The sequence below is a fragment of the Bos indicus x Bos taurus genome, chromosome 17 (assembly GCF_003369695.1).
Source record: "Bos indicus x Bos taurus breed Angus x Brahman F1 hybrid chromosome 17, Bos_hybrid_MaternalHap_v2.0, whole genome shotgun sequence".
In the NCBI taxonomy this organism is placed as follows: Eukaryota; Metazoa; Chordata; class Mammalia; order Artiodactyla; family Bovidae; genus Bos; species Bos indicus x Bos taurus.
In genome coordinates, this window is record NC_040092.1 from 309,839 (window position 1) to 335,084 (window position 25,246).

General features: G+C 70.7%; 1 protein-coding gene across 1 annotated transcript; it reads right to left on the reverse strand.

Moving 5' to 3' along the window:
- Nucleotides 1-256: 256 nt before the first annotated feature.
- Nucleotides 257-7,462, reverse strand: TBX1 (T-box 1). The gene is made up of 9 exons (XM_027566008.1): nt 7,294-7,462; nt 6,681-6,791; nt 5,208-5,565; nt 3,478-3,579; nt 2,704-2,875; nt 2,172-2,327; nt 1,533-1,600; nt 1,355-1,455; nt 257-1,074 (listed from the first exon to the last, which is right to left on the reverse strand). The coding sequence occupies exons 2-9, from the start codon at nt 6,712-6,714 to the stop codon at nt 605-607; spliced, it is 1,461 nt and encodes a 486-aa protein (XP_027421809.1). The 5' UTR covers nt 6,715-6,791; nt 7,294-7,462; the 3' UTR covers nt 257-604.
- Between the last annotated feature and the right edge of the window lie 17,784 nt (nt 7,463-25,246).

Genomic DNA, 25,246 nt, shown 5'->3' on the forward strand with positions numbered 1-25,246 from the left:
CAGAGGGGCAGCCGCCAAGGCAGGAATGTAGGCCGGATGCACACCTGGAGCTCCGGCCGCGGGGACCGCGAGGTGGAAACGGGAGGGGGGGGGGCGGGGCCGCGCGCGGGCTCCAGGGCGCAGGGCTGGGGCGCGAGGCAGGGACCCCTGGCCCTGCGGCCGGCCTGGCCGGAGAACCCGCGGGTCCCCAAGTCCGGCTCTCCCCAGACACCCCGCGCGATGTAACCCGGCGCAAAGAAACGGACACTCAGGCAGCTTCCAAAAGAGGCGAAACCGTTTATCAAGGCGGCGCCGGCGCGGTATCTACAGTTTATCTACAAATATCTACAAATATCTACACCACACCGCCTGCAGACGGGAGTTCTCGGGTCGTCCCGCTGCAGCGGCCAGACCGGGGCGAGGGCGGGGGGCGGGAGGGCCGGGGCCGTCGCGGCCTCGCCGAGAACAATAAATACCACTTCCTTCCCGCGCGCACCGCGCACTTCGGCGCTGACGGCGCGCCCCGGGGGTTCCGGGGCCGGGGAGCGGGGTCCTCCGGCCGCCCTGGGGCTGGCAGGGGGCGGCCCCGCGGCCGCGTGGCCCGGGCCCCGGGCAGGCGCGCGCACTATCTGGGGCAGTAGTCGTAGGAGCCCGGCGGCGCGGCCCCGGCCGACGAGTACATGCTGGCGGCAGCGGCGGCGGCGGCGGCGGCGGCGGCCGCGGCGGCGGGGCTCACAGCCGGGTGGTGGTGCGGGTGCGCGTGCGGGTGCGGGTGCGCGTGGAAGCCGTGGCCGCGCAGGCCGGGCAGCGGGTAGGGCGCCGGCCGGCTCTTGGCCCCGAGGTAGTGGTCGTAGGCGGCGGCCGGGTACTTGTAGGGGTGGTGGTGCAGCGGCTCCGACGCGCCGGGCGCCTCCAGGCGCAGCTCGGGGTGCGGGGGGCTGGGCCGGCCTCCGGGCGCACCGGGCAGCGGGACCCCGGGCCCGGGCAGCGCGGGGCTGAGCACCCGCGCCAGCAGCTGCGGCGGGTGCGCCGGGTCCCCGAGCCCCGCCGGGCCGCCCGCGTCGCGCTCGAACTCTCGCCGGGCCTCAGCCGTGTCTGCGGGGAGGGCCGACGGCTGAGCCGCGGCGAAGCCGGCGAGAGCGCGCCGGCCCCCGCCCGGCGCCCCTGCCCAGCTCCGGGCCCTCCCCAGGGGCCCGCGCCCGCCGGCGGGCGGGGCGGGGTGGGCGGGCGGACGCAGCCGTCGGGCCGACGGGCGAGTGCGCGCTTGCCCGGCCGCCGCAGTCGTTGCGCAACCGCCGCGAAGGCCGCGAGCGCCCCTGCGGCGCGGGCGAGGCCGGGCGCGGCCGCCCGTCCGGATCCCACGACCCCGGCCTACCTTTCTCCGCGCCGTTGGGCTGCGTGGGGGAGGCCACGGGGTTGCGCGAGCGGGCGAACGCGCTCATGATCGGCAGCGCGCCGGGCCTGTGATTCCGGGGCCTGCGGGAGGGAGGCGGGCGGGGTCAGGGGCGCCAGCGGGGCGCCCGCGTTCTCGCGCTCTCCTGGGGGACACTCACCAGTCCTCGGGGTCACAGTCTCGGAAGCCTTTGGCGAAGGGGTTACTGGCGATCTTGAGCTGCGTGATCTGCGGGAAGCGGGCACTGGGCTCGCTCTGGGGGCCGCGGGACTTACCCGGAGGGGAGGGAGCCGTAGGAGCGCCCGCCACTCTCCCCTCTGCTTCTCCCCCACTCCCTTCTCCACCAGAAACGGGCTGGAGCACACCCGCTCCCTCCCCCGCAGGGGGCTGCACCTCTCCGCGGCTGGGGAGCCCTCCTTCTGGCTAAGGAACTACTCCTCTTTCACACCCGCAAGTGCCCCCCAGGCTGGGCTAGCAATGCAGTTAGGTCCACCCCCGAGCCGCGAGGTCTGGACTGGAGGGCACCCCAGGCATCTGGGTAGACCGCGCATCAGGCCCCCAGTGGGAGCTTCCGGAATGGTTTGGAAAACAAACTTTCAGGCTTCAGAGATAGCTGCTGCTTGAGGGGTCAACCTGATAGGAGGCTGGTCCGGACAGCAACACAGAGGGGAGGAGGGTGGTCTGAGGCCGCAGGGGCGGGTGGCGGGGAGGTGGGCTCCATCCTGGCGGGGTTTCCCCAGGCAGCCACTGAGAATCACCCCTTCCCAGGGGTGCTGAGCGGGCTGCCCCAGGGCCTCACCCGGTGATTCTGATAGGCGGTGACTGCGGTGAAACGTGTCTCCTCAAACACGAAGGTTTTGAAGTTTTCCTCCGCGTACTTCTCGCTGTCTTTGCGCGGGTCCACGTAGACCACGTGGAAGCGTGGCTGGTATCTGTGCATGGAGTTGAGAATGATCTGGAAGAGAGGTGGTGAGGGCCGAGCTCAGCTCTGCGGGGCCCAGACCAGCAGCGCACTTCCCTCCCGACAGCCCGGCACAACCCTGCACTCCCCCAAGGAGGCCAGCCTCTTAGGAGCCTCACCGCCAGATTCACAAGTCTGCTGCCCACCGCCCCACCCCACGGCCCCCCATCTTTTCCAGGGAAAATGCCTCCAGCAAAAGCCCAGAATGGGGTGAAGGGACCAGTGCGGCCCTCTCTCCCAGGCCCAGGCCCCTGACCCGAGGGCTGGCTCTCCCTGATCCGTCCATCATTCACACTCTGCCATGGCGCGGGTCAGCAGGGACTTCCTCAGCCTGCCGGGGGACGGGGCGGTAGCTCGGGGGGCCACTCACATGGCCATTGTCATCCAGCAGATTGTTGGTCAGCTTGAGCTTGTCGAAGGAGACAATCTGCTTCATCCACTGGGCCCCCTTGGCCGGCGAGTCAGGGTGGTAGTGCACGCGGCCCGGCGTGGCGGGGTCTGCCTTCCCGGCCACCAGCCAGGACGAGCTGTGGAAGGCGTACCTGGGCCGCGGTGGGGGGCAGGGGCCACGACACGCCGGGTGAGGGCCTTGCCCAGGGAGCCCGAGGTGCCCGAGGCTCCCACGGGGCAGATGGGGGGCTGCCCAGGGGGCCGCAAGGAAACCATCCCGACAGGCGGCAGGAAGCGCCAGCAGGGAGGCGGCCGGCCTTGGCGCCACGATTCGCTGCACGCGGGTCGGTCCGCCAGCCTGCAGCCTCCCGAGTCACCAGCCGGTGCGGCGGGGAGGAGGGGAGCCTGGATCTGGCCCGCCAGGGCCTAGGGCGCAGGGCGGACCGGGCTCTCTTTATTAATTGCTGTTAATTGTCCGGGCGGCCAGGCCCGCCCAGCGTAATCTCTCCCGGCCACCCCACCTTTCCTGCCGGCTCCGGGGCCGGCGTCCCGGGGAGGGGGTGGAAAGGGACGCGGACAAGGCTGGTGGGGAGCCCGGGCACGTCTGAGCCCCCTCAGGACCAGTCCCCAGAACTGCTGGGGGCGGATGAGACCTGTGGGGCGGGGGCTGGCGGGACCGGAGAGTTGGCCAGCGGTCACCAACGAGCATCCTGGGCCGCCCGCCTCCGCCCGCCGGGCCGGGCCGCACTCTCACCGGTAGCGCTTGTCATCCACGGGCACAAAGTCCATGAGGAGCATGTAGTCAGCCATGGGGTCCATGCCAAACAGCTTCACTTGGAAGGTGGGGAACATGCGCCTGGGGATGGCAAGACCCCGTCAGCTCAGGACGGGAGGACCGGCCTCCGGCTTCCAGCGGCCGAGGATGCAGCCTCCGGCCGGCCGGCCAGCCAGGACCCTGGTCATATCTCCCCTCACCCGGCTGCCTGACCGACCTGACTAGGCCCCTGCCCCACCAAGGGCGAGTGGATGGCAGGACAGCCTCTTGCCCCCCCACCCCGTTAGAAACACAGAAACGGCTAACTCAGCGTGCCAGCCGGGCCTGCAGGCCCTGACCTCGGCTTCTGGCTTCTCACTGCACCTCCACCCGTGCAGACCCGGCCTAACTGACTGCCGATCCGGCAGTCTGGGGCCGGGTCAACCCAGGGGGCCACAGCAACAGCAGTCCCGGGTCCTGGGCCGTCAGCAGGACCGCCCCCACCGCCTGATCTACGCCATCGCTTCAAGCTCCCGGCTGGAACAAAGTGAAAGCGAGGCGGACAGCGGGGTTCCAGGAGCCCCGGGGCCTTGCCGCGAGTCTGCGCCTGCTTCCCCGGTTCCCCGCAGAGGCCGAGCTGGGGAGTCCACAGCCCTGGCCCTGAGGCTTCTCGTCGGGTCCTGGGGTTCTCCCCATCCTTCCTCGAGGACACAGGCAAGTTCCCCAGACACAGCTACTCCAGGCTGGCCTGGCCTGTGTTCTTGGGGTCCCCTGAGCTCCGACTCGTCCTGCACTCAATCCCAGCTCGGGCCGATGGCCGCCGGCTAGTCCAGCCCCGGTGCCGGCTGCCGGCTGGGAGGACAGCGTGCCCCCCGGCCCCCGCCCGCCTGTCCGGCTGCTGCCTCTTACAGGCACCTCCTCTCGGGTGGTGGGCTGACGCCAGCCCTCCCGGACAAGCCTCCCCTACCGCCCGCCCCTGCAGGCCAGAAGGGGCTGCAGAATGCTGGCTGGGCCGGGTGGAAGGCTGAGCGCCCAGGGCCAGCAGGAGAGCCTGCAGAAGGCCCCGGGCTCCCCGGGGAAGACGCCGTGACAGGGCAGGAGGAGCCCCGCGCGGGCTCTGCAAACAGGCCCTGAGCCCTCCCAGGCCGTGCGGATGCAGAGCCGGTGTCTCCTGTGTGCATTAGACACAGATCGGCACCCGCCTTTGTCTGCCGGTCACATCGGCTGCATCGCAAAACTCGTTCCCCTTCTCTCCGGGCCCTTCAAACAAACACAGGCCAATGGAAGGCGGCGGCCCCGTCAGCAGAGACGTAGGCCTGAGAAAACGGGGTGGCGGCCTCCCCATAACACAGCCCGTCTGAGAGGGTCTTAACTGTCCCAGAGCGGTTCCGACCCACTGCCCCGTTGCCGGGCGAAGCCTCCAACTAACCCGGGTGGACTGAACTAGGGAACCAGAGAGGGGAGTTTCCTCTGAAAAGTTTGGATCCACTGGGATCCGCCGGCTGGCGAGGCCCAGAAGAACTGAGCCGGCCCCTGCCTCAGGCCAAGGGTGTCCCGGGGCGGCGGGTGGACTCCAGGACTCCATGCTCCTCCCCTGACCCCTCCGCCGGTTCCCCAGGCGGCTGTCGCCGGAGCCGGGACCCCGGAGCAGAGAAGCCGGCCGTACCCCCGCCCCACTCGCCGGCCCCTCCAGGCTGGGGCGGCCCACGGCCAAGGAGGGGCGCCCTGACCTGCCGGCCTTGGTGACGATCATCTCGGTGCCCAGCTGGTTGAACTCGTCCCACAGCGCCTTCATCTCCAGCTGCACGCTCACGCTGGCCACCTTCGCGTTCTTCTTCACCGGCGCCTTGGCGGCGGCCACGCAGCTAGACCCGGGGCCCTCGGGCTCCGCGGCGCTGCTGGCAGCCCCGGCGGCCGGCGCGAACGGGTAGGCGTGCGGCGGGCCCGGGGCGCCCGGCGCGGCGGCGGAGCACGGCTCGTAGCGCGGCGGCGGGGGCTCGCGCGCGCCGTACGGGTCGGCGCCCGGCGACGCGGCGCCCGGGAAGCCCCCCGCCGCCCCCAGGCCGCTCAGGCTGCTGGCCGTGAAGGCTGCAACGTCGCAGAAGTGCGAGAGCTGCGTGAGCCACGGGCTGGACACGGCGGAGATCATGGCCCGCGGGCCGCGCGCCCCGCCGAGGTAAGCGCTGCCCCGCGCCCCGGGCCGAGTGGCGGGCGCGCGCCGCCCCGCGCCGCCGCCCGCGGAGCCGCCCCGCCCCGCCCCGCCCCGCGCCCCCGCCCCCGCCGAGACAATGGCCTCCCGGCCCCCTCCCCGCCCCCGCCCCTCCCGGCCCCCGACCGCCCGGACCGGCTCCCCGGCGGCGGGCGAGCGCGCGAGCGCCCGCCGGCCGCCCTCCCGCGCGGCGCTGCCCGCCCGGGCTCCTGCAGTCAGTCGCTCCCTAACCTTTGTTCCCCTCGCTTGCGTCTGCCCTCCGCATCCTCCGATGCCCCTGCACTGTCTGCCTCGCGTCTCTATTTCTGGTTTATTTTCCGCCTCTTCCTCTTTTTCCTGCTGGTCCCTCTGCGCTTTGTCTTTCCTTCTAGTCTGCCTGTCCCCCTCCTCTCTGTGTGCGTCTCTCTATTATTCGTGGCTTTTAACTTTTTTTTTTATAAGTTAAGACGGAACTCCTTCCCTTGGACTTCCTCCTTTCCTTAAGACTCGACTTTCTCAGCTTCTCCTCCGCGCGCTTCTCTTTGGTTCTGGCCTCTTCGTCTCCTTTTCTCTTTCCCCTTTTGGGTGTTCTGTTTTCCTCTCCTTTTCTCCAGCTCTTTTCCCCCCGCCGTCCCCTCCTGCTGTCTCTCTCTGCTTCTCCGAGTCTCCCGGCTCTCTGGGGCTCTCCTCCTGTCCCCCCACCTCTCCGAGCTCTCTGTCCCCCGCTGCCAACTCCCTCTGGTCCGTCTCTCCCGTCCCCCTCTGACCTCCCACGCCCTCTTCTGCTCTGGACTCAGCTGCACGGATCTCTGCAGCGGGGTCCCCAGGCGAAGGGGGCGCAGGATTGGGGCAGGATGCCGCCCTTCCTCTGCGCCCCAGAGTCCAGGCTGGAAGCCGGGCACTCACCCCGCCAGTGCTGCCTTTTCCGTCTGCCCCATCCCCCTAGCCCTCTTTGCTTGGGCCCCAGGGGCAGGGGTCTGGCAGGCCTCTGCCCAGACGCAGCGGGGAGGCTCACCTTCCATGTCCCTGGTGACGGTGCTGAAGTGCATGCCGGCCGGGGATCCCAGCGGCTTCACAGGCTCGGAGGACCCAGGGGCCGGATGCGTGGTGCGTTCTGTGGCCTCTGCTGCAACCAGAGAGGCGATGCTGAACGCGCTGGCCCGGGGAGACAGCGGGCCCCGCGCGTCCATAGGCGCCCGGCGGCCTGGCCGGCGCCGCCTCCGACTGCATGCACCCGGCCCCACGGAGGCCAGCCCAGCCCACGGCCCGGGGGCGGGAGCCCGCGGTGCCACTCACTGCCGCGGCCCCGTGCCCAGGGGACATGGCGTCACGGCCCCCCACCCCGGGCCAAGGGGGCCCTGGTAGGTGGAGAGCCCCGGGGGTGGTGCGGGCCCTCCTGCATTTCAAGCTCCCCAGGCCTTCGCCTCAGCTCCCAGGGGCCTCTGTGGCCAGCACCCCGGGACCTTCTGCGCCTCCCCAAGGCCTGGCCTCCCTCTGTACAGCGAAGCCACCAGCTTCCACCGCCCCGAGGGGAGGCTGCAGCAGGCGCCCCCAGCCCCAGACCCCGGCGCGGGGCTCCAGCCGGGCCCTGCCCTGTGCTCCTCCCGCCTCCCCAGCTGCCCCTGAACCTGGGCGTGGAGAGGACCGTCCAGGCTCCGGCAGCGGCCACGGGTGGAAGGCCCCAGGGCTGCAGGGTCGTCCTTTTCTCGGTGCCCAGGGACAGGACCTGGCCCCGCGAGCGGCTCCCGGGCCCCTGTGGGCGGCTCACAGTCGCGCCCGGGGACCCTGAGCTGAGGGACACCGCCCAGGCCGCCTAGCCCGGGAACCGAGCGTCACGCGCACCCGCGCACCGCCCGCCCCTGGCCGGGAGGCTTATACATCCGGAGGGTGGGCAGTGCCCGCTCCTCCGACCTCCCCGAGCACCGGCCGGTCGCAGGGAGGGCCGGGGGCGGGGCCTGGACTGGCCGAGGGAGCCGAGGACACGTCGGAGGAATTCAGGCCGAGGCCGGGTCCGGTTGCTCGCTGCCCCTCGCCCGCCCCGCGGCCAGCCTGCCCTTCTAGAAGGCCCGGCTGCCCACTTGGGCCTGCAGGCCCAGGCTTCCCGGATGCTAAGCCTGACGCGGCCCGCCCCTGCCCGCACCTCCTGCCTCCGGGGCCGCCTCTGCCCAGTTTGGGGCCTCCATGGCCGCCCAGCCCAGACGCCCCCCTTGCAGGGCGCTAGGCCTCTGGGACCCAGGACTTGCTTGGGCCCTGGGCTGAGCCTCTGGCCCTCAGGCCTGTCTCCAAGGCCTCTGCTGCTTCGCCTGGATGGAGCGGGAGGCAGCAGCCTCTCTGGGGGTTGTTGGATCCCCAGGGTGGAGGGCGTGCTGGCCCAGAACCGGAGGGGGGTCCTGGGAGCCGCTCCAGCTGGAAGCACGGGGCTCCCGGGCCTGAGGCTCAGGACTGGCGCAGCCTGGCGTGGAGGCGGTGAGCACGTGGGCCCTGCTGTGTGACGGGGTGGGCGACCGTGACCTCGTGAGCGCTGAGCCCCGCCCCTCCCCCCGGACAGCCCCTGCAGCTCTGTGGACCAAGCTGGGAAGGCGCAATGTTGCCAGGGGGGTGCCCTCCCCGCGGGGTGGTCATGGCCGTGATCTGTGCGGCCAGGAAGCAGGTTCAGGGAGTCGGGTGATGCGAGAGCAGCTGGGCTTGGGCTCCCCGCCCCCTCCGCCGGCCACCCCCGCAGCAGGGCCAGCCAGGGGCCTCTAGAGCCCAGGTCGAAGGACCAGCTGGCAGGGGGGCTGCTGCTGCAGGAGGCGAGCGTGTGCTGGCGGTCAGCACCCAGAGGGGCGTACGGGGCGTCCCCAGGGGCACTGGCGGCGGATGGGCGGGCTGTGCGAGGTCCTGGTGTGTGCGGGTGCCCGTGGTTGTCCCATGCACCCGAGGAGTCTTCCCGTATACCTGGGCGAACACTGGAAGGCAGTGGGCAGGTGCTGAGTCCGAGGGAGAGGCCGGCATTGGGAAAGGAGCAGAAGTGAAAGTGAAAACCCCGGGGCCTCTGGAGTTGCAGGGTCAGCCTCCCGGGCTCTGTCCTGAGGGCCCTGGCCCTCTGAGGAGGAATCTAAGGTGGGAGACAGGAGAGGGATCCTCTCTTCCCTCGTTAACCCCTTGGTGCCTGAGCTGGGACCTGGGCAGCCAGGCCAGATGGGGAAGGTGCAGAAGGGAGTGGGCCAGATCTGGTTAAGAGTGCGATGGACGAGGTCAGGGCGCTCCTTCTGCAACTCACAACTCTGCTTCCCCCGCTGCCGCTGCCCACTCCCACCACCACAGGCCCCAAATGCAGCGGTAGTGCCAGGCCCAGCTGGAACCCAGCTGCAGGGGCCAGAGATGCTAAAGATCCTGCAACACTCTGGTCACCTGACGGGAAGGGCCGGCTCATCGGAAAAGACCCTGATGCTGGGAAAGACCGAGGGCAGGAGGAGAAGGGGACGACAGAGGAGATGGTTGGATGGCATCACCGACTCGATGCACATGAGTTTGAGTAGGCTCCAGGAGTTGGTGATGGACAGGGAGGCCTGGCGTGCTGAAGACCATGGGGTTGCAAGGAGTCAGACATGACTGAGTGGCCGAAGAACAAAGGGGACCGGACCCCTCAGAGTTGCCACCTCCTGCGCCCCAGGGGTGTGCGCGCCCGTCCCTCCCGGCCCCCCGCCACTCTTCACTGCGCCCACCCCGTGCCCTCGCTGCCCAGTGGGAGCACGTGCCCTGCGGTGCCCCCCGCACGCCGCTTACACGCTCCCTCACCTGGGCTAGCATGGTTCCTTTCCGCCTCGCTCCCCCTGCCGGCCGCGCCTCCGAGAGCGAGAGGTGGGAGTCGGGCTGGGCGCCACCAGAGCCCAGGGAACCAAGAGCCCCTCCACCTGGGACGCGGGCGGAAGACGCCCGCCTTCCCCACGCCAGTCAGCAGGATGGAACAGGATGAAACCACATTACAGGCCCTACGAGCAAGGCTCGCATGGACGCCCAGCCCAAGGTGGGGGTGGGGCCAGAAGGGAAGCCGAGAGCAGAGGCAGCTTGCGGGAGGGAGCGCGCGGCCACCCCCTGCTTCTCGGGGCTGCTCTGGGACGAGCCCCAGCCGCACTCACCCTCGCCCCCAGCATCCTAGCTGGGAGGTTCAGTCCCCAGCTCTTGAGGGGCAGCCCGGGGCGGCTGGGCGGCACCCAGCTCCTCCCTGGAGCACACGTAGGTCCCCAGGGGAGCCAGCAACACCGGGGTCCACACGTCACTCCCACCACCGAGCAGGCACATCCACGGCGTCCGCCCCGGCGCTCTGCGCACCCAGCCCTGGGAGGACCGGCGGGCGCTTGGGTGTCGCTGTGCTTGAGTGCTCCGGGACACACGATGGGCTCCACCTGTGCCCCCCGCCTGGGTCTCTGGCCACAGCGGGGCCCAGGGGCCAGAGCGCAGAGCTGGGCAGCAGCTGCCACAGCGTTCCGGAAGAGCGGGCCGGGCTTTCCTCCGCCCGGCTCCTCTGTTTCAGGACTGGTTCGCCGGAACGTTCCCCACGCCCGCAGTTCCCCTGGCCCCGCAGGAGGCCGACCCCAGAGCAGCCTGCACAGTCACTCCCCCGCCGGGGGCAGTGCAGGGTCTCGGGAGGCCAGCGGGGACCAACCTTCGCTGGAACTGGGGTGTCTCTCTCCTCCTCTTCGCCTGCCCTCCCCCGGGTGCCTGCTCAGGACCTTGGCCCCTGGGCACGTCCTACCTGCCTCCCTCCAGCCAAGGTGCTGCAGCTGCAATGCCAATAAAGGCGGCTTTCTGGGTGGCCCTCGTGGGCACGAATGGGCAGCGACCCAGAGCCCCGGAGGCGGGCGGGAGGCCCCCTTCTCCCCTAGCGTGGCAGAGGCTGGAGGAGCAGGAGAGGACTCTGGGCTCTGCTTGCATAGGGAAGCGGCGCAGTCTGAGCCGGGCTCCCACACACCCAGCTCTCGGCCCTGGGGTCGCCTGTCGGGGAGGGGGAGTACAGACCTTCAGGCCCCAGGGCAGGGCTGGGGCTGGGAGGAGAGGCTGGCAGGCAAGCTGCACCATTCATCCCGGGTGAGGGCGGCTTCCCTCCGCTGCACCCACCCTCCCCCCACACCCCATCCCCTCCCCCACACCCTCTCCCACACCTACCCCTCCCCCACACCTGTCCCCTCCCCCACCCCTCCCCCACCCCATCCCATCCCCCTCGCCGCACCCCATCCCCCCTGCCCCCACCCCCACTGACCTAGTCTCTTGTGACACCACCGGGGTTTGGAGAAACCGCACTCCCAGCCAGCCTGGGGGCTCCTTGCACTGGGGCCAGGGGCAGCTCTGTTGGCCGCTAATTGCCCCCAGGCCCTTGGCGCAGGGTGCCCCCAGCTGAAGCACGTGTCCCTGCCAGCCCCCCGGGGTGGGGGGCTCTAACTCTGAGGTCCGGCGGGTGCCCCGTGACGGGCCCTGAGACCCAGGTGTACACTGGGGTTCACATGCGGGGCCTGAGCATCCGAGGAGGTGCTGGTGAAGGCTGGCACCACAGCAGCCTGGTGTGTGCTCCTCACTGGCTTGCAGGTGTCTGAGTGGGGTGAGCTGAGCTCCTGTGTCTGGGGGGCTGCCCCCACCCCTTCTGCGGCATCACCTGGAGCTCTTCCTGGCCCCTGGGGGCGGGTGACTGCAGTGTGAACACAGGGCAGTGACTGGGGGGCGGACAGACAGCACCGAGCGGCTCACAGCGCTGTGACCCCAGCCCCTCGGAGCCGGGAGGGTCGGTCGGGTCTGCGAGGCTGGTTGCACCTCCGCCCCCACCCTGAGGGTGCTCCTTCCAGGCCCAGGAGGACAGAACGGAACCGGAACCGGGGAGACAGTGAGGAGGGGCTGGGCCGGCCAGACCCGGTGTCACCACCGCCCCCGCAGCCTGGAAGTCCGCCACGGCCGGGCCCTCTCCGATTTCTGGGCCTGTTGATTTAGCTGCCCACTTGGCGGGAGGACCCAGCTGCCTGGAGAGCTGGCTGTCCATCTGTCTGTCCTCTACTGCCACACCGGCCCCTCGACCCCAGGCGCTGTCAGGCAGAGACGAGGCTCAGAGGCCCCGGGGACCTAGATTGAGGCCCTGAGGCTTCCGCCTCTGTCATTGGAGGAGGGACAGGCCCCGCTGGGGGTCTCTGCTGGGGGCGAGGGGCAGGGAGCTGGACGCCTGAGACCGTCTCCTCAGGCCCCTCTGGTGGGCGGGGGACCTTGACTGTGCACACGCCGGTGAGTGTACACTCGCCACACACGTAACACACCCACAGACGTGCGTGCACACCGCACACTCTGCTACACACGCGTGTAGCGACACGGGCCGGAGCGCGCGCATGGGCTCGTAGAACACGTACGCACAGGAGCACGTGCAGGTGTCCCCATGGCCCCCGTGGGGAATCGTCACTGTCCGGGGCGCTCAGCTCAGTGAGTCGGGGGGCCTCGGCCTCACCCGGCTTGGATGAGGTCCGTGTGGAGCCCTGGGCACCCCGAGGTGAAGGAAGGTCCGAATGTCTCGGCCTGCTCTTGCGGGTTGATGTCCTGAAGGTGATGCCCTCAGACCGCCCTTCTTGAGGGCGGGTCCGATGGCAGGGACAAGGCCCTGGGCACCCGGGACAGGAGCGGGTCACTCTCCGGGGACCTTGCCAGGCAGGTCCCCAGGAGGCCAGCCTCCCGGCTCAAGCCGCAGGCCTGAGTCGGGCTTGGTGGACAGGTGGGCTCCAGGAAGCAAGACTTGGGGGTAGGGCTGATGGACAGTGGCCACTGGGCTGGGCCCAGCACCTCTGGTTACAGGGCCGAAGCCTAGGGCTGTAACTCTACGTTTCGAAACTTAGAGCAGTTAGACTAACCAAATATGTCAGACTGGGAATTTTCATGAGAGGCTTGATCCAGTTGGTAATTTAAATTCAAGCTGTTCTCGCTGCGACAGCCCCAGGCAGGAGTCTGGCCTGAGTCGGTGAAGGGTCGGCTCCAAGCTCGAGCCCCCTCTGCGTTCCCCAGAGCGACCTTTTGCCCAGAAGCTGAACCGGCACAGAGGCCTGGCTTCCGAGCACTGTGCCCACGGCCCCGGGCAGGCTGCCTCACGCTCGCCTCACCCGGTGCCTGGGGGCTGACGGCAGCGGGCAGGCCGACTGGGCCGGCTGGGACACCGTGCGGGCGGCGGGGACGCTGCTGTCGCGGCGGAGTCGTGTGAAGGCAGAGGGGCCTGGGTGGCGAGGCTCCAGGGCCTGGACCCCTGGGCGGCCGGGCCTGGCGGGGCGGCAGGGGCAGCCAGGCCCCTCGGCCGCGGGCTCGCCCAGGAGACGGCGGGGTCAACGTTTTGAAGGGGTGGGCCTCTCAAGCTGGCCGAGCTGGGCCGGACAGTGTGGCCTGCAGCCAGTGTGCTCCCCACACCTCCGGTCCTGGCTGAGCCAGCTCCCCCGGCTCCCGAGTGGTGCTGCTCTGCCCAGGCCCACCACCGCCCAGCCGGCCCCCCAGGACCGTGGCAGGGCGGCCGCTGCGTCTGTGGGCCTGGGGACTGGGCAGGAGTTCGGGGCGGGGGCGCCTGGCTCTACCCCCAAGGGCCACTCGAGTCCCCTCCGCCCGGCTTCCCTGCCCGGCCCAGATGTCCACAGTGGCCCTGGGCTCCCGTGTCTGCGGGCGCCGCCCCGCCCCGCCGCAGCCAGACAAATCCCTTTCCTCCTCCGCAGCTCTGCAGAACCAGGTTGGAATTTCTCAAAAGCAAACAGCTCAGAGCTGTGGTTTTGGGAGCCGAGATTCCTCCTGTCTTGTCTGAGGCAGCATCAGGCAGGCTGGACGGGGCCCACGGCCGAGCCCCTGGGACCCCACGAGGACCGGCCCGGGGCTGCAGCCCGCGCTTGGGCAGAGAGGACCCCAGATGTGGACAGAGCCTGCTGCGGGGCCGCCCGCGGGCCGCCGGCTCCGTGGGTGAGCACCGGGGGGCGGGGCTCATGGCGCCAAGGCTGGGTGCGTGGGAACATGGGGGTGGGGGCCCCCCCGGAGAGCACCTCGAGGGGCCCGCGGGCTGGGCGAGGGGGGAGGGGGCTCTCGCCAGGTGGTCGTAATCTCCTCAGTGAAATAGGAGTCGGGGTGGGCGGGGGCGGCGGGCGCCTGAGGGGCAGGAGACAGCTGCGGGGAGGGGGCGGCCTGGGGCCCTGCGCGCGGGCCCACTCCCACAGGCGCGGGCGTCTGCTCCCCCCGCACGACCGACCCTGCGGCCCACGAGGCTGAGAGGCTCTGGGCTACCCCCAGGGCCGGCCCTTCCCTCGGTCTCCCCTGAAGCCCCCCACTCGGGCCGTCCGGCCTCACCAAAGCCATCGGGCCCCTCGGGGGTCCTCGTCCGCGTGCAGGGCACGGGGCGGGCCTGCCAGGTGGGCACCCTGAGCCCGAGGGCCCGGGCAGGGCCGGGTGGATGCCCCATCCAGCGAAGCGGGTGCTTGGCACCAGCTGTGCAGACAGACAGACAGACAGACGCAAGCTTTCACCAGCCTCTCCTGCCGGGGTGCCTGCCAGAACCCAGAGCACGGGCCGCCCGCGCTGGGTGGGGTGTCAGCGGGCGCCGGGCTGTCTCAGGCCCGGCTGGGATCGGCCGGGCCCCGGGGCCAGTGGGAGCCTCCGAGGTGCCGCCTGAGGAGACCGAGGCAGCCCTGGCCAAGCCCATGTGGCATGCGGGCGTCTGCGGCCCTGGCCTGCCCCTCTCCAGAGCGCCTGCCTGGCAGGGTCCCCGCCCTGCGTCCCCTTGCCCGGCTCTGTGCCCCCAGCCCTGTGCCCCCAGGCCCTGCCCGCCCGGAACCCCGGGCTCAGTGCCCTGGCCATCCCCTCACGTGGCCGCGGACGTGGCTGCCCCGAGTGCCTCGCCTTCCCTGTGCGCTCAAGATGGGACGCTATTAGTCATGCTCACCTCACCGTGGAGGGGATCTTGCAGATTCTTTCTCAACCTTTGCCTCCAGCAACAGAAGGAGGAGGTGTCCTGCAGAGACTGCCCCGGGCGGGTGGGCACCCCGGGCACAGGGAGGAGTGCACTGGAGGGAGGTGCTGCTCCCAGTGGAGACGCGTCCGGATGGCCAGGGGGACATGGGGTCTGGAGGGGGTCTCTCCCAACTCCAACTTTCAGCCTCTGGCTTCGCAGACACAGCCTGTTCTCTGCGAGAGGGCTGCCCCGCGACATGTGGCCCCAACGCTGTGGCCTCCCAAGCCTGCCTCCCTCATCCGCAGACCCAGGCCCGGGCGGAGGGGAGTGACCGCGGTATAGACGGCGGATGAGGGCAGCCTCAGGCAGCACTGGGGACGGACGTGTCCCCGCTCAGCCTGGGGGGCCCTCGGGGGTCGTTGAGAACCGATGGCTGACCAAGGGCCCTGGGCACTGGCGTGAGCTCTCCGCTGGGCCGCGGCGGTCACCCCTGAGGGGCTGCGGGGGCTGCACCCGCCCTCTTGGTGCAGCGTGTCACCGCCTCCAGTCCACGTGCGCAGTCTCTTCCGAAGCGGCCCCGGCTCCTGGCTCTGATCTTGCCGGACGTCTCCAGAGAGCTGCCTAGGTGCCCCCAGACCAGCCCGTCCCACCCCCCACTCCCTGCCGGTTGGCCTGTGGCCTGAACCCAGGCCCAGCGCGGTTGCAGCAGCCGGCGCAGACGTCCAGCGTCGGGCCTCTTGGGCTTCTGAGCAGGGGACCCCCCACCTGGGGGCAGCTGACACCTGAGCCCCCGCCCAGAGGCAAGGGCAGGGGTGAGCGACCTGACTGGCCACGGCCGCCGTGGGGGCTGGCAGAGACGCCCAGCGCCCCTCGCCCTCAGAGCGGGCGAGGCCCTGCCCACGGTGGCCCCAGCTGCCCACCGCCCGCCCAGGCAGAACGGCCATTTCCTCCGGCTCACGCCCCAGGGAGCGACACGGAGCCGGCAAAACAAACAGGCCGCTGCTCCCGCAGCCGCGGCCGCTGACTGATGGCTGGAGGGACTGGCCGTGCTGACGGACGGCCGCCCATCATGTGTGGGCCAGGGGCGGGGGCCCGTGAGGCTGCGGACACAGATGCACTCTCGCGAGCTGGGTGCTGGCCTCACCCCACCCTGAGACCCTCTGGGGCCGGACGACCCGACGGTCTGAGTCCCGGGCCGGTCAGTGCCCAGCTGCAGTCCCCCAACGTGCGCCCAGCACAAGGCAAGGTGTCCGCTGGCAGGGTCCTCATGGCCTCTCCGAGAGCGCCAGGGCCGCCTCCCCAGCCTTCTGCACTCAGGCCTGGCCGGGCTGGCCCCCCAAGGCCATGGTCAGCCTCTCTGTGTGCCAGAGGGTGGCCACGGGGCCCGGCGTCCGCTCCTAGAGCCCACTCAGGGCAGGTGCAGCATGCACGCTGACGGGGGACGGCAGAGGCCCGGGTTTCGGGGTGAGACCGGGCCGGGTCCAGGTGCTGCCCACAATGCCCTGGGGCGTCTGCCCGCGTTGGTCCGGCTCCAGCTTCCCTGGCAGCCCCCGTGTCTGTGTCCGGGCGGGATGGTCACCTCGTCTTACAGACAGGGGAACCAAGGCTTGGGGGTTCCAGCAGAAGGGACCACAGGCCAGGCCCGGGTGGGGCCCCGTGGGCACAGCTGATGGTGACCACTCCCTCTGATGGTAACCCCGTGGGCAGGGCCTCGCAGAGACCGTGGATGACACGCCTCCAGTCTGGGCGGCCCAGGGACCTTCCGGCACTGACCGCCAGCCACCTGCAGGGCCCGAGGGACACCCAGACCCCCGGCCTGAAGCCTGCCGCAGTCCAGGCCACCCAGCTGATGACCGGCCAGAGAGGAAGGGGCAGCTGAGGCCAGGCCTCTGACCCCCAGCCGCCCGGCCCACCGGGAGCTCGTCTGGCCAAGAGGAAGTTTCTGAGACCCCCCGTTTCCTGAACCTCAGGGCGGGCAGGGCTGGGGCCGCCCACTTCCCTCCAGAGCCCCCAGCCCTGCCCTCAATGCCTCCAAGCCGGCCTGAAGGCCCCGCACCTCTAGCTTCCTGGGGCGGAGGCGGGCAGGGTGGCCCGGCGACTTGCCCTGATCTGGGGTCAGCAGGGGCAGGAAACCCCTTTGGACAGGGCGTGAGGGTCCTGGGCAGAGAGAGAGAGAGGGCTGGGCCAAGCTGCCTTCCCCCCGGGTGAGGCTGCCCACAGGGCAGGGTCGTGACCTTTTCCTTCGTGCCCTTGAGACCCAGGCAGGCCCACTGTTTCAGGGCCAGCCCAGTGAGTGCCAGGCGGGCCGACCTCCACCGTGTCCAGGGAGATGGTCTGAAGCAGCGGGCAGCCCCCGGGGCCGGGCCAGGGACCGCCGAGGTCAGAGCCGCCCCGGGAGGCAGGCTGAGTGGCAGCAGGTGGTGCCAGAGCTGGGGTGCTCAGGCCCGTGGGCTGGGGAATCTGGTCTGTTCCCGCTGGGTCTGGGGCAGGAAGTGGGGCCCTGGGCTCCAGCGTGGATGGGGTGGGCTCCGCGGGGCCGTTTCCTCCTCAGGAACATCCTGCCAGGCAGGCGGCAGGAGGGAGGATGGCTCAGTCCGGGCGGCAGGAAGGGCCCGGGGCTGGGCGTCCCCTCGGGCGGGGCCCTGGGGGGTCCAGGCAGAGAATGGCCTCGTGGCCAGCTGAGCCCTGGATCTGGGAGGCGGGCCGGGCTTCCCCCAGCCAGGAGTGGCCAGAGAGCCCGCGGGCAGCAGCGGAGCCCGGGCAGGCAGCCCAGCCTGCTGCCCTGCTCCGGGCCCCGGGTGGGGGTCGGCAGCCCGCCCTCCACTGCCCCCCGTCCACGGCCTAAATATAACCCGGGCCGGCGCCTGCCCGGGAATAGAGACCTCCGTCAGCCCCCAGCAGGTGCTGGTGGGGAGAAGGTCAGCGTGACGGGCGGGGTGCCCGGTGGGCGGGCTGCCCGAGGTGGGTCATGTGAGTGTCCGGTGGTGAGGCTGCGGCGGGGCGGCGTGTCCTCCTGGGACAGCTGGGTGCCCGGCCTGTGCTGCCTGGGGCTGGCCGGCCACTGCCCTCTCCCGTGCCCCACAGCCGAGGTGCAGGCCCCAGGAAGGCTGGGGCACCCCCTGGCATGTGGATGACGGCCCAGCACACGGGGCTCTGCCCCTGGGGCCTGGCACCTTCTGGCCCCACATGGTGACAGACCGCCCGCCTGGCCGCGCGTGGTCGCTCGGAGCCTGCAGGGTTCCCATGCCCTCCACCCTGGGCCCACCCGTGTGTCTGCCCACTTCCCCCAACTCCTCCAGGCTCTTCTGAGCTGGACCCCTCTGGACCTCACCCCCTGCCTCAGCCTCGAGCTGTTCCAGACGGCCGGGGGGGGTCCTGGCCCCACGCCCGGGGGTCAGGGCTCCCAGGGAGGCAGGGGCCTGGTCCATGGCCGGAGCCCAACCCCAGAGTCCACGGTGCGCCCCCCACCTCTCCGCTGCCCTCCCCAGCCCCTCGGGACGTCCTGGGCCCCGGGCCCTGCCCCGGCCCGGTCCCGAGCCCAGCACCACATCCCTGCGCCGGGCAAGCTCCGGACCCCCTGAAGCTGGTAGAGGGGGGCCGATCAGGGGCTCAGCATTCTGCATTCCCAGGGGTGACTCGTCCAGCCTGACCCTCGGGGTCCCAGGAGGGCAGGACCCAGCCCCACGGCCAGACCTGCGCTGGTGGCTGGACACGCTGGAGGTGAGGCTGCGCCCGGCCCTGCTTGTTTATTCTGCATCTCGTTTTTCTGGTTTGGAGCCTGGGAGCCCAGGCAGGGTCGGGGGCCTGGGGACAGGGAGGTAGGGAAGGAGGGGGGCCCCGCAGCCAAGCAGCGAGGGAAAGGGTGGGCCCGGGGGCAGAGCCACCCCCGAGCCCCGCCCACCTCGCCCTCCCCGTCTGCGCCCACGTCACCTGCAGACGGCCACCGCGTGGGCATCCCCGGGCTCAGCCCGCCCCCCTCCCCGTCCGCGCCCACCCCCGTCCACCCACTGGCCTGAGTGCACGCTGCACAGAGGCCCTGGACCCCGTCTCCAGGGGGCTTCCGGGTCACGGGGTCAGGAGAACCGGCAGGTTGCAGAAAGCAGGCGCTTGGGTCTTGGTCCCTCGGGGACGGCAGGCAGGGGGCAGTGCCTCAGGGCCCTGGAGTGTGGAGCTACCACTGGGGGCCTCCCACCCACACGGCATCCGAGGGCTCCTAGGGGCTCCTGGAGCGGTGGTGGGCACCGGCTCTGACCATCCGGAGCCAGTGGCTTCCAGGGAGGGGCTGGCCTGTGGGCTTCAGCCCTGGTGGGCACAGCCCCCCAGCCACAGCCTGGTGGGGCCGTCAGGCAGGGTCTGCCCACTGGGCCTGGTAAGAAGTGGGAGCCCTGAACAGCTGGCAACCCTTCTTCCAGGCAGCCCAACCAGATCTCCTCAGCACTCAGGACACCGGGGCTCATCACCGCGGACTTTGCACCTCAGGGCCAGCGTAGCCAAAGCAGGCGGCGTATGTCTGCCCGCACAGCTGGGGCCTGGGCCTGGCAGTGGGGGCCGCCTGACAGGGTGGGGAGGGGGTGGGGAGGGGGTGGGGCCCGGCCCGGGGGTGCTTCTGTGCCCGATGGGTCCCTGGGCGTAGGGTTGGGGGTGTGGCCGAGCCCCACCCGCTGGGACCAGACCAGGGATTCAGCACAGGTGCCTGGAAGGCTGGGGGCCCAGCTGTACCAGCGCCCCGAGCACGTCTTAGAGCCGGGGCCCTTAACACCTGTCCTCCCTAGCAGGGCCCAAGCCCTCCACCCTGCAGTGTCCCACCCCCACCCCTGGGCACTCCAGGCACTGGGGACTCGGGAAGAAGACGGCCCCTCTGAGCTCAGAGGGCCTGGGGCCTGGACCCCTCAGCATCCAGGCCCTGGGGGGCCCCTTCTTGTGCTGAGGTTAAGAAGAAAGGGATTGACTTGCCCACATCCCTCGCGTTGCAAGGCAGGTTCTTTAACCAGCAGGCCCCCGGGGAAGCCCCGGCTGCTCCCCCCACCCGCCCCGGATGCCCTGTTCTCGTGCCTGCAACCCAGGCCGGCACGGCCATCCATCCCAGATCTCCCCGCCCCGCAGGCCACGAAGCCTGGGGTTCCTCAAGCCCTGGGCTCTATCCAGGGGTCAGAGCAGCCCACGGACCCGCCACCCTGACGGCAAGCAGGCAGGGCAGACCGCGGGCACCCCCCACTCCCAGGTCAGGAGATGCTAGTCCTTGGGGATCCGGAGCTTCTGGCAGGCCTCGCAAGGCTCCAGAGGCCAGCGAGAGGGGCCAGCAGGCTGGGGGCCCATACCAGCCCCCATGTCCTGAAGCTGCCCTGACTCTGGCCCCTCAAGGGGGCTCCAGGCTCAGTGACCCCCATCACCGGGAGCTGTGGCCCGGGGGGCTAAGGTTGGCTTGTGGGCGGGGGTGACCTCTGAGGCCGCTCCCCCTCCACGAGGCCCGGGCGGGCGCCTCAGCTCAGCTTGGGTTCCAGAAACATTTGCTTTAAGTCTTAAAATATCAGGTTCCCACATCACGGGATTCCCTGGGGGCCACCGGGCAGGCAGGAGGGACTGAGGAGTGAGAGGATCCCCCCACATCCCCCAGGCCTCACCCCAGCAGCCTCTCTGTCAGGCCCTCGGCCGAAGCCAGCCGAGCACTGGGGGTCGGCCTTCTGGGGGGAGGGCCTGCGGGGGAAGACCCCAGGGTGCCCACAGCAAACCCCGCCTCTCTGGGCTCCTCTACGCTTCAGAACCCTTCCCTGGGGGAAGCGTGGGTCCTGGCAGCCCCACAGTCCCCTCGAGGGCAAACTCCCTGCAGCAGGGCCCCAGGAAGGGTGCAGCCAAGGACGGGCCAGATGGGGAGAGGGGCCCGGGAACCAGCCTCGTCCTCTGGGCCGCGGAGCCTGACCCGCCTCAGGGCTGGGCGGGAGGAGCCCTGGACAGAAGGTGGCGTCAGGTGAGTGCTGGGCCCACATCCGGGTGGCTCTCAGGGACAGGGGCGCTCGCTTGGGGTCCTGAAGGATGAGTAGGAGAGTTCTGGGCTGGGCCTGGTTCTGGTTGTCGGGCTCCCCGCACAGAAGGATCAGACTGGGGGGTCTGGGCTGGGGCTGGGCTGGTGGGGCTGGACGCAGGCAGCGGGTGACTCGGGCGTTCAGGTGAGCCAGGCTCCAGGGCCCGGCAGGCGCAGGGGACAGGAGAGTCCTCCTGGGTGACTGCAGCAGAGTAAAGGTGGCTGCCTCTCCTGCCGCAGCCCCAGGGACCACCGCCTGAGGAAGGCTCAGGCCCCATAGCCCGCCCGCCCAGCCCGCCCCCGGCAGACCACCGGCCTCGGCCCAGGGGACCCGCCTCGGCACAGAGCGGGAATTGGAGCCAGGCAGCAACAGCTGGGCCCACTCGAGCGTCCCCCGGGGCCCCCGCCTCCATTCCCAGGCCCCCATCCCAGCCTGTTCCCAGGCTGCACCCCACCCCCCAGAACCCTGCTCAGGACCTGGGCGGCCTAGGCTGCGGGAGGACCACCAGCTGGGACCTCTTGCCTACCCCCTGGCGACCTGGGCACAGACCCGCCCTTGGGCCAGAGAGTACTCCTGGGGCAGCGGGTGACGAACTGCCACCCGCCCTCCCGACCTGCCCCGTCCCTGCCACAGCCCCAGGCTCAGCCTCCCCGCGGGCACACAGCCCGCTGGGACCCGCGGCAGGCCCGGGGGGCGTGGCAGGTGGCGGGGCGCAGTGCAGGCAGAGGCCCCCAGCCCTCTCAGGCAGGCCTGTGCAGGTGCAGACAGACGCCGTTTTGGTGGCTGCGGGGGGGCGCCTGCCTCTGCCTGCCTCCCCGGGAGCGGGTCTCGGGGACCCCACGTCTCCGTCCTCACCCCCACCGCCACCCATGGTCTGGGCGCCCACTACCATGGTGAAGGCCCCACCGCGTCCCCCCAGAGGACTGGCTGCGGCCACTCGGGCGGGCAGTGCCTCCCAGAAGGGTCGGCTCTACCCTCTGGATGCCTGGCTGCCTATCTGTTAGCAGGGCCTCCTGTACCCGGGCCGGGCCAAGCCTCCCATTTTACAGATGGAGAAACTGAGGCTGCGCAGAACTGCAAGCTGGAGGAGTCCCGTGGACGTTAGGCAGAGCTGCCAAGGGAGGCGGACAGATGGGGGAGGGGGAGGGATTGGAAGGGACCAGGGCTCGACGCCCAGATCCTCGCTGCCCGCGTGGTTCTGCCTCAGGGCAGGGCCAGAGGAAGCGGCTCCCCCTACAACCCCGGGAACCGAGTCAGTGGGTAGTTACCGCCTGGAGAGGATGAGGAGGTCGTTGGTGCCCCTGAAACCCAAGCCGGCACCAGCTCTGGGAATGGACGTCTGACCCCTTTGCAGCCCCCAGGGCCCCGGAGAAAATCCTGGAGGCCAAGTTAATACCAAGACCAATTTTTATTTCAACAAAGTTAATTCTCAACAATGTGATACTGAGGGAGCGGGGTTTCACTGCCTGGGGGAGGGGGCTGGAGTCCTGGTGCAGCAACACCCCCTCCCCCCTCCGGCCCCTCTCCCTGGAGGCCCCTCCCCCAGCCACCCCCTCCCCCAGCACAGGCTTGGCCACCCTGAGGACACAGCTCCTGGGGACAAAGGGGTCCAGGCTGCATGTCCAGGGTGAAGGTGGACCCCCAACTCTGCTCCTGGGCCTGGAGTGCCCTCCCCACACCCCACCCCTGGCCCCTGAGATGGTGGGGGGGACCCCCAAGCCCACCCTGGTCCCACTGAGGATGGGGCCCCACCCTGTCTGTGACCCGGGCCACCCAGCAGCCCGGGTCCCTGGGCAGCACCAACCGAGCAGACTGTGACCACGCGGGCGGCCGCTTCCAAGGGCCTGGGCTGGGACAGGGTACTCCCGGGGGGCGAGCAGACCCCCCACCCATCTCTGCCCACTTCCAGGCACCCAGAGAGAAGCGGAAGGGCGGGGCGAGGGCGGAGGGGCTCGCTGACCTTGCTGCCCCAGCCGAGCCTGGGGCTGGACCCGGAAGCCGCCGTGCAGGGATAATCGATGGTCTGGGGGCTCGAGAGGCTTGGCAGGCCTGTCAGAAACCCCTCCTGACGAGGGCCACATGCACTGCCTGCGGGCTCCACCGGCCCCCACAGACCCCTCCGCCGCCCTCTGCCCGGTGCCCACAGCTCTGCATCCGCAGAGGGGACAGCCTGCTCGGGGTGCAGCCTCCCTACAGCACCAGCCGGTGCCCAGTGGGCAGCAAGGCCGCCCCGTGGGGCCCTGCGCCGGAGGGGCGGAGTCTGCAGAGGCTGCCCATGAAGCCCGGCTTCCCCTGGAGGGCAGTGCCCGAGGGCAGGGATGGGCCAAAATCAAACCAGATGGGCTGGGGGCCCCGAGGGGCAGGCGGGCCATTCGTCACCGTTATCTGCCCGGCCGCCAAATCACAAACACATTTTTAAGTGAAGGACTGGCTGCCACCGGCCTGTGGGCCTTGATGCCGCCCAGCTGTGGCCACTCTGCGTGGGGGTGGGGTGGGGGTGGGGGAGGGGTGGACGGGTGTGGGGGCAGCGGGTGGCCTGCGGCAGGAGAGATGGGCACCTCCGCCGTGCCCACGCACTGCCCTGCCTGCAGGCTGAGCCCACGCCAAGCCCCCACGTCCACGTGACGCCTCCCCTGCTCGGAGCTAAGGTGCAGGGCCCGGGGCACCCCCGCTCTGCCCGGGGCACCCCTCCGCCTGCCTTCTCCCCAGAGCCTTGGCATCAGAGACTCAATGTCTGGTCCACATGCCGTGGGCCAGGGCTGCTGGGGGGACAGAGACACCTTCTCTATGGGGCTGGGGGCTCCGGGGCCACTCCAGGGGGGCAGTGGCCAAGATGGGCAGAGGCGGGGTGTGAGCTGGCACCGTCACGAGCCCCCTGAGTGTCCCCGCGAAACCAGCCTCACTCTCGCTGTGGCCTGACTGTGTGCTCGGCCCACAGGTGAGGGGGTGGGGGTGAGGGGCTGGGGCGGGACTGTGCCATGCCTGTCCGTCCCTGGGAGCTGAAGGCAGGTCCTGCCCGGCACCCTGGACCCCCGGGCCGGCCCACAGGGGTGGGGGGCGCCGCGAGAAATGGCCTGTGACGAGGTGGGCGTCCCAGGCGGGAAAGCAAACAGTGTCAGCGGCTAATGAGCGGGAACCGGCCTGGGGCCGAGGCCCGGGGGGGCCGCCACCATCGCTCATCCTGACAGGCGGGCGGGCGGGGCGGGGGGCTGGGGGCCGGGGCGGCGAGCACGAGAGCCCACAGAAGGTCCCCTGGAGGCCCGGCCCGCACGCAGACGACGGATGGACGGACAGACGGACAGCCCCCCTCCCCTCCCCCACGACAGCCCGAGGGGGCCCGGCTCCCGTGATCTCCGCCAGCCCGCAAACTGGGGAGCACAGAAGGACTGTCCGGGGCGGGAGGGGGCTGCACCGGGACCCCCGCGCCCTGTGCCGCCCCGGGCCTCTGTTTCCCCATCTTTACTGGGGGCAGGAGGAGGGGGGTCCCGTGGGGTTCCCGCCCTCCCCGAGAGTCCTCCCTGCCCGCTGCGCCTCCCACCGGCCTGGCAGCAGTGGGCCAAGTCCATGGCCAAGGGAGTGGCCCCTCCGTCCTGCCCGGGTCACTGCTAGGAGACTGAAGTGGGCACTTTAGCAGCCCGCGACCCAGCCCATGCCCGGCAGAGCCCATCCGCCCTGGGCACTGCAGGTCTCCTCAGCGGCTGGGCCTGGGGGCGCTCCTGAACCCCACGGCCCCCGGAGGTGGCCGCCCGTGCGGTGTCCAGGCCCCTGTCCCACCTCGGCCGGGAGGGACGGGCAGCCATAAATTCACACCACCGGCCGCCCGCGGGATAAATGTGTCATCGGCCGCACGATTTACGAGCACAGCCCTGGCCCGCGAGGCAGGGAAAACAAGCCTGTGTACACACAGACGGGCGGGTGGGGAGGGGCAGCGGCCGAGGGCATGCGGGGGCACGGCCAGCGGCGGGACGTGCGCCCACAGGAGGCGTGAGGACCGTCCTGCCCCCCACATGCGCTCCCTCGTGGGGAGGTGGCCGCCGGGCTCTGTGCCCTCAAGGCAGGTCTTGGCCGCGGGGCCACGGCCGCTGCACACAGAGGCAGAGGCAGGGTGGACCAGGAGGACGCAGGGCGCCCGGGGGCTGGGAGATGAACGGGGCTGGGCTGGGTTGCCTCTGTCCCACCAGGCCCACCTGCTCCAGTATCTCAGAGGCCTGGGGGCAGCACGACACACCCTGGACACTGGTGCTCAGGGAGTTGAGGGAAACCATGTAGGAAGACCCTTCACAGTCCTGCCACCACGCCAGAGATGGCCGTGCCCGCCGCCCTTGCCCACAGGGCCCTGGGGGGTAGGCCAGGCTCCAGGCCCACCGGCACCAACCTCAGTTACCTGCTGGGACCGTTGCAGGTTCAGCCACCGCAGCCGGAGACACAGACGGGCCCAGGGAGACCCAGGGGCACTCAGAGGGGACGCAGGGGGCCCGGAGCACGTGGGGAGGATGCCGTGGGCTCCTGACGGCATCACTGCTGACAGACCAGGCCTCAGGCACGTCGCGCAGAAGGCTGCCTGCGGTGTCCACAGGCCCCACTGTCTACAGACGATGCCACCCCTCCTGACAGCTTCGCCGCGGAGGCTCGGGAGTGCGG

Excerpts from the sequence above, each read along its gene's own strand:
- TBX1 (XM_027566008.1), bottom strand. The coding sequence starts at position 6,714 with ATGCACTTCAGCACCGTCACCAGGGACATGGAAG. Across the intron at positions 5,566-6,680 it reads CGTCACCAGGGACATGGAAG|CCTTCACGGCCAGCAGCCTG; the intron begins GTGAGCCTCCCC and ends GCGACGTTGCAG. Across the intron at positions 2,328-2,703 it reads TGCTGGATGACAATGGCCAT|ATCATTCTCAACTCCATGCA; the intron begins GTGAGTGGCCCC and ends CCTCTCTTCCAG.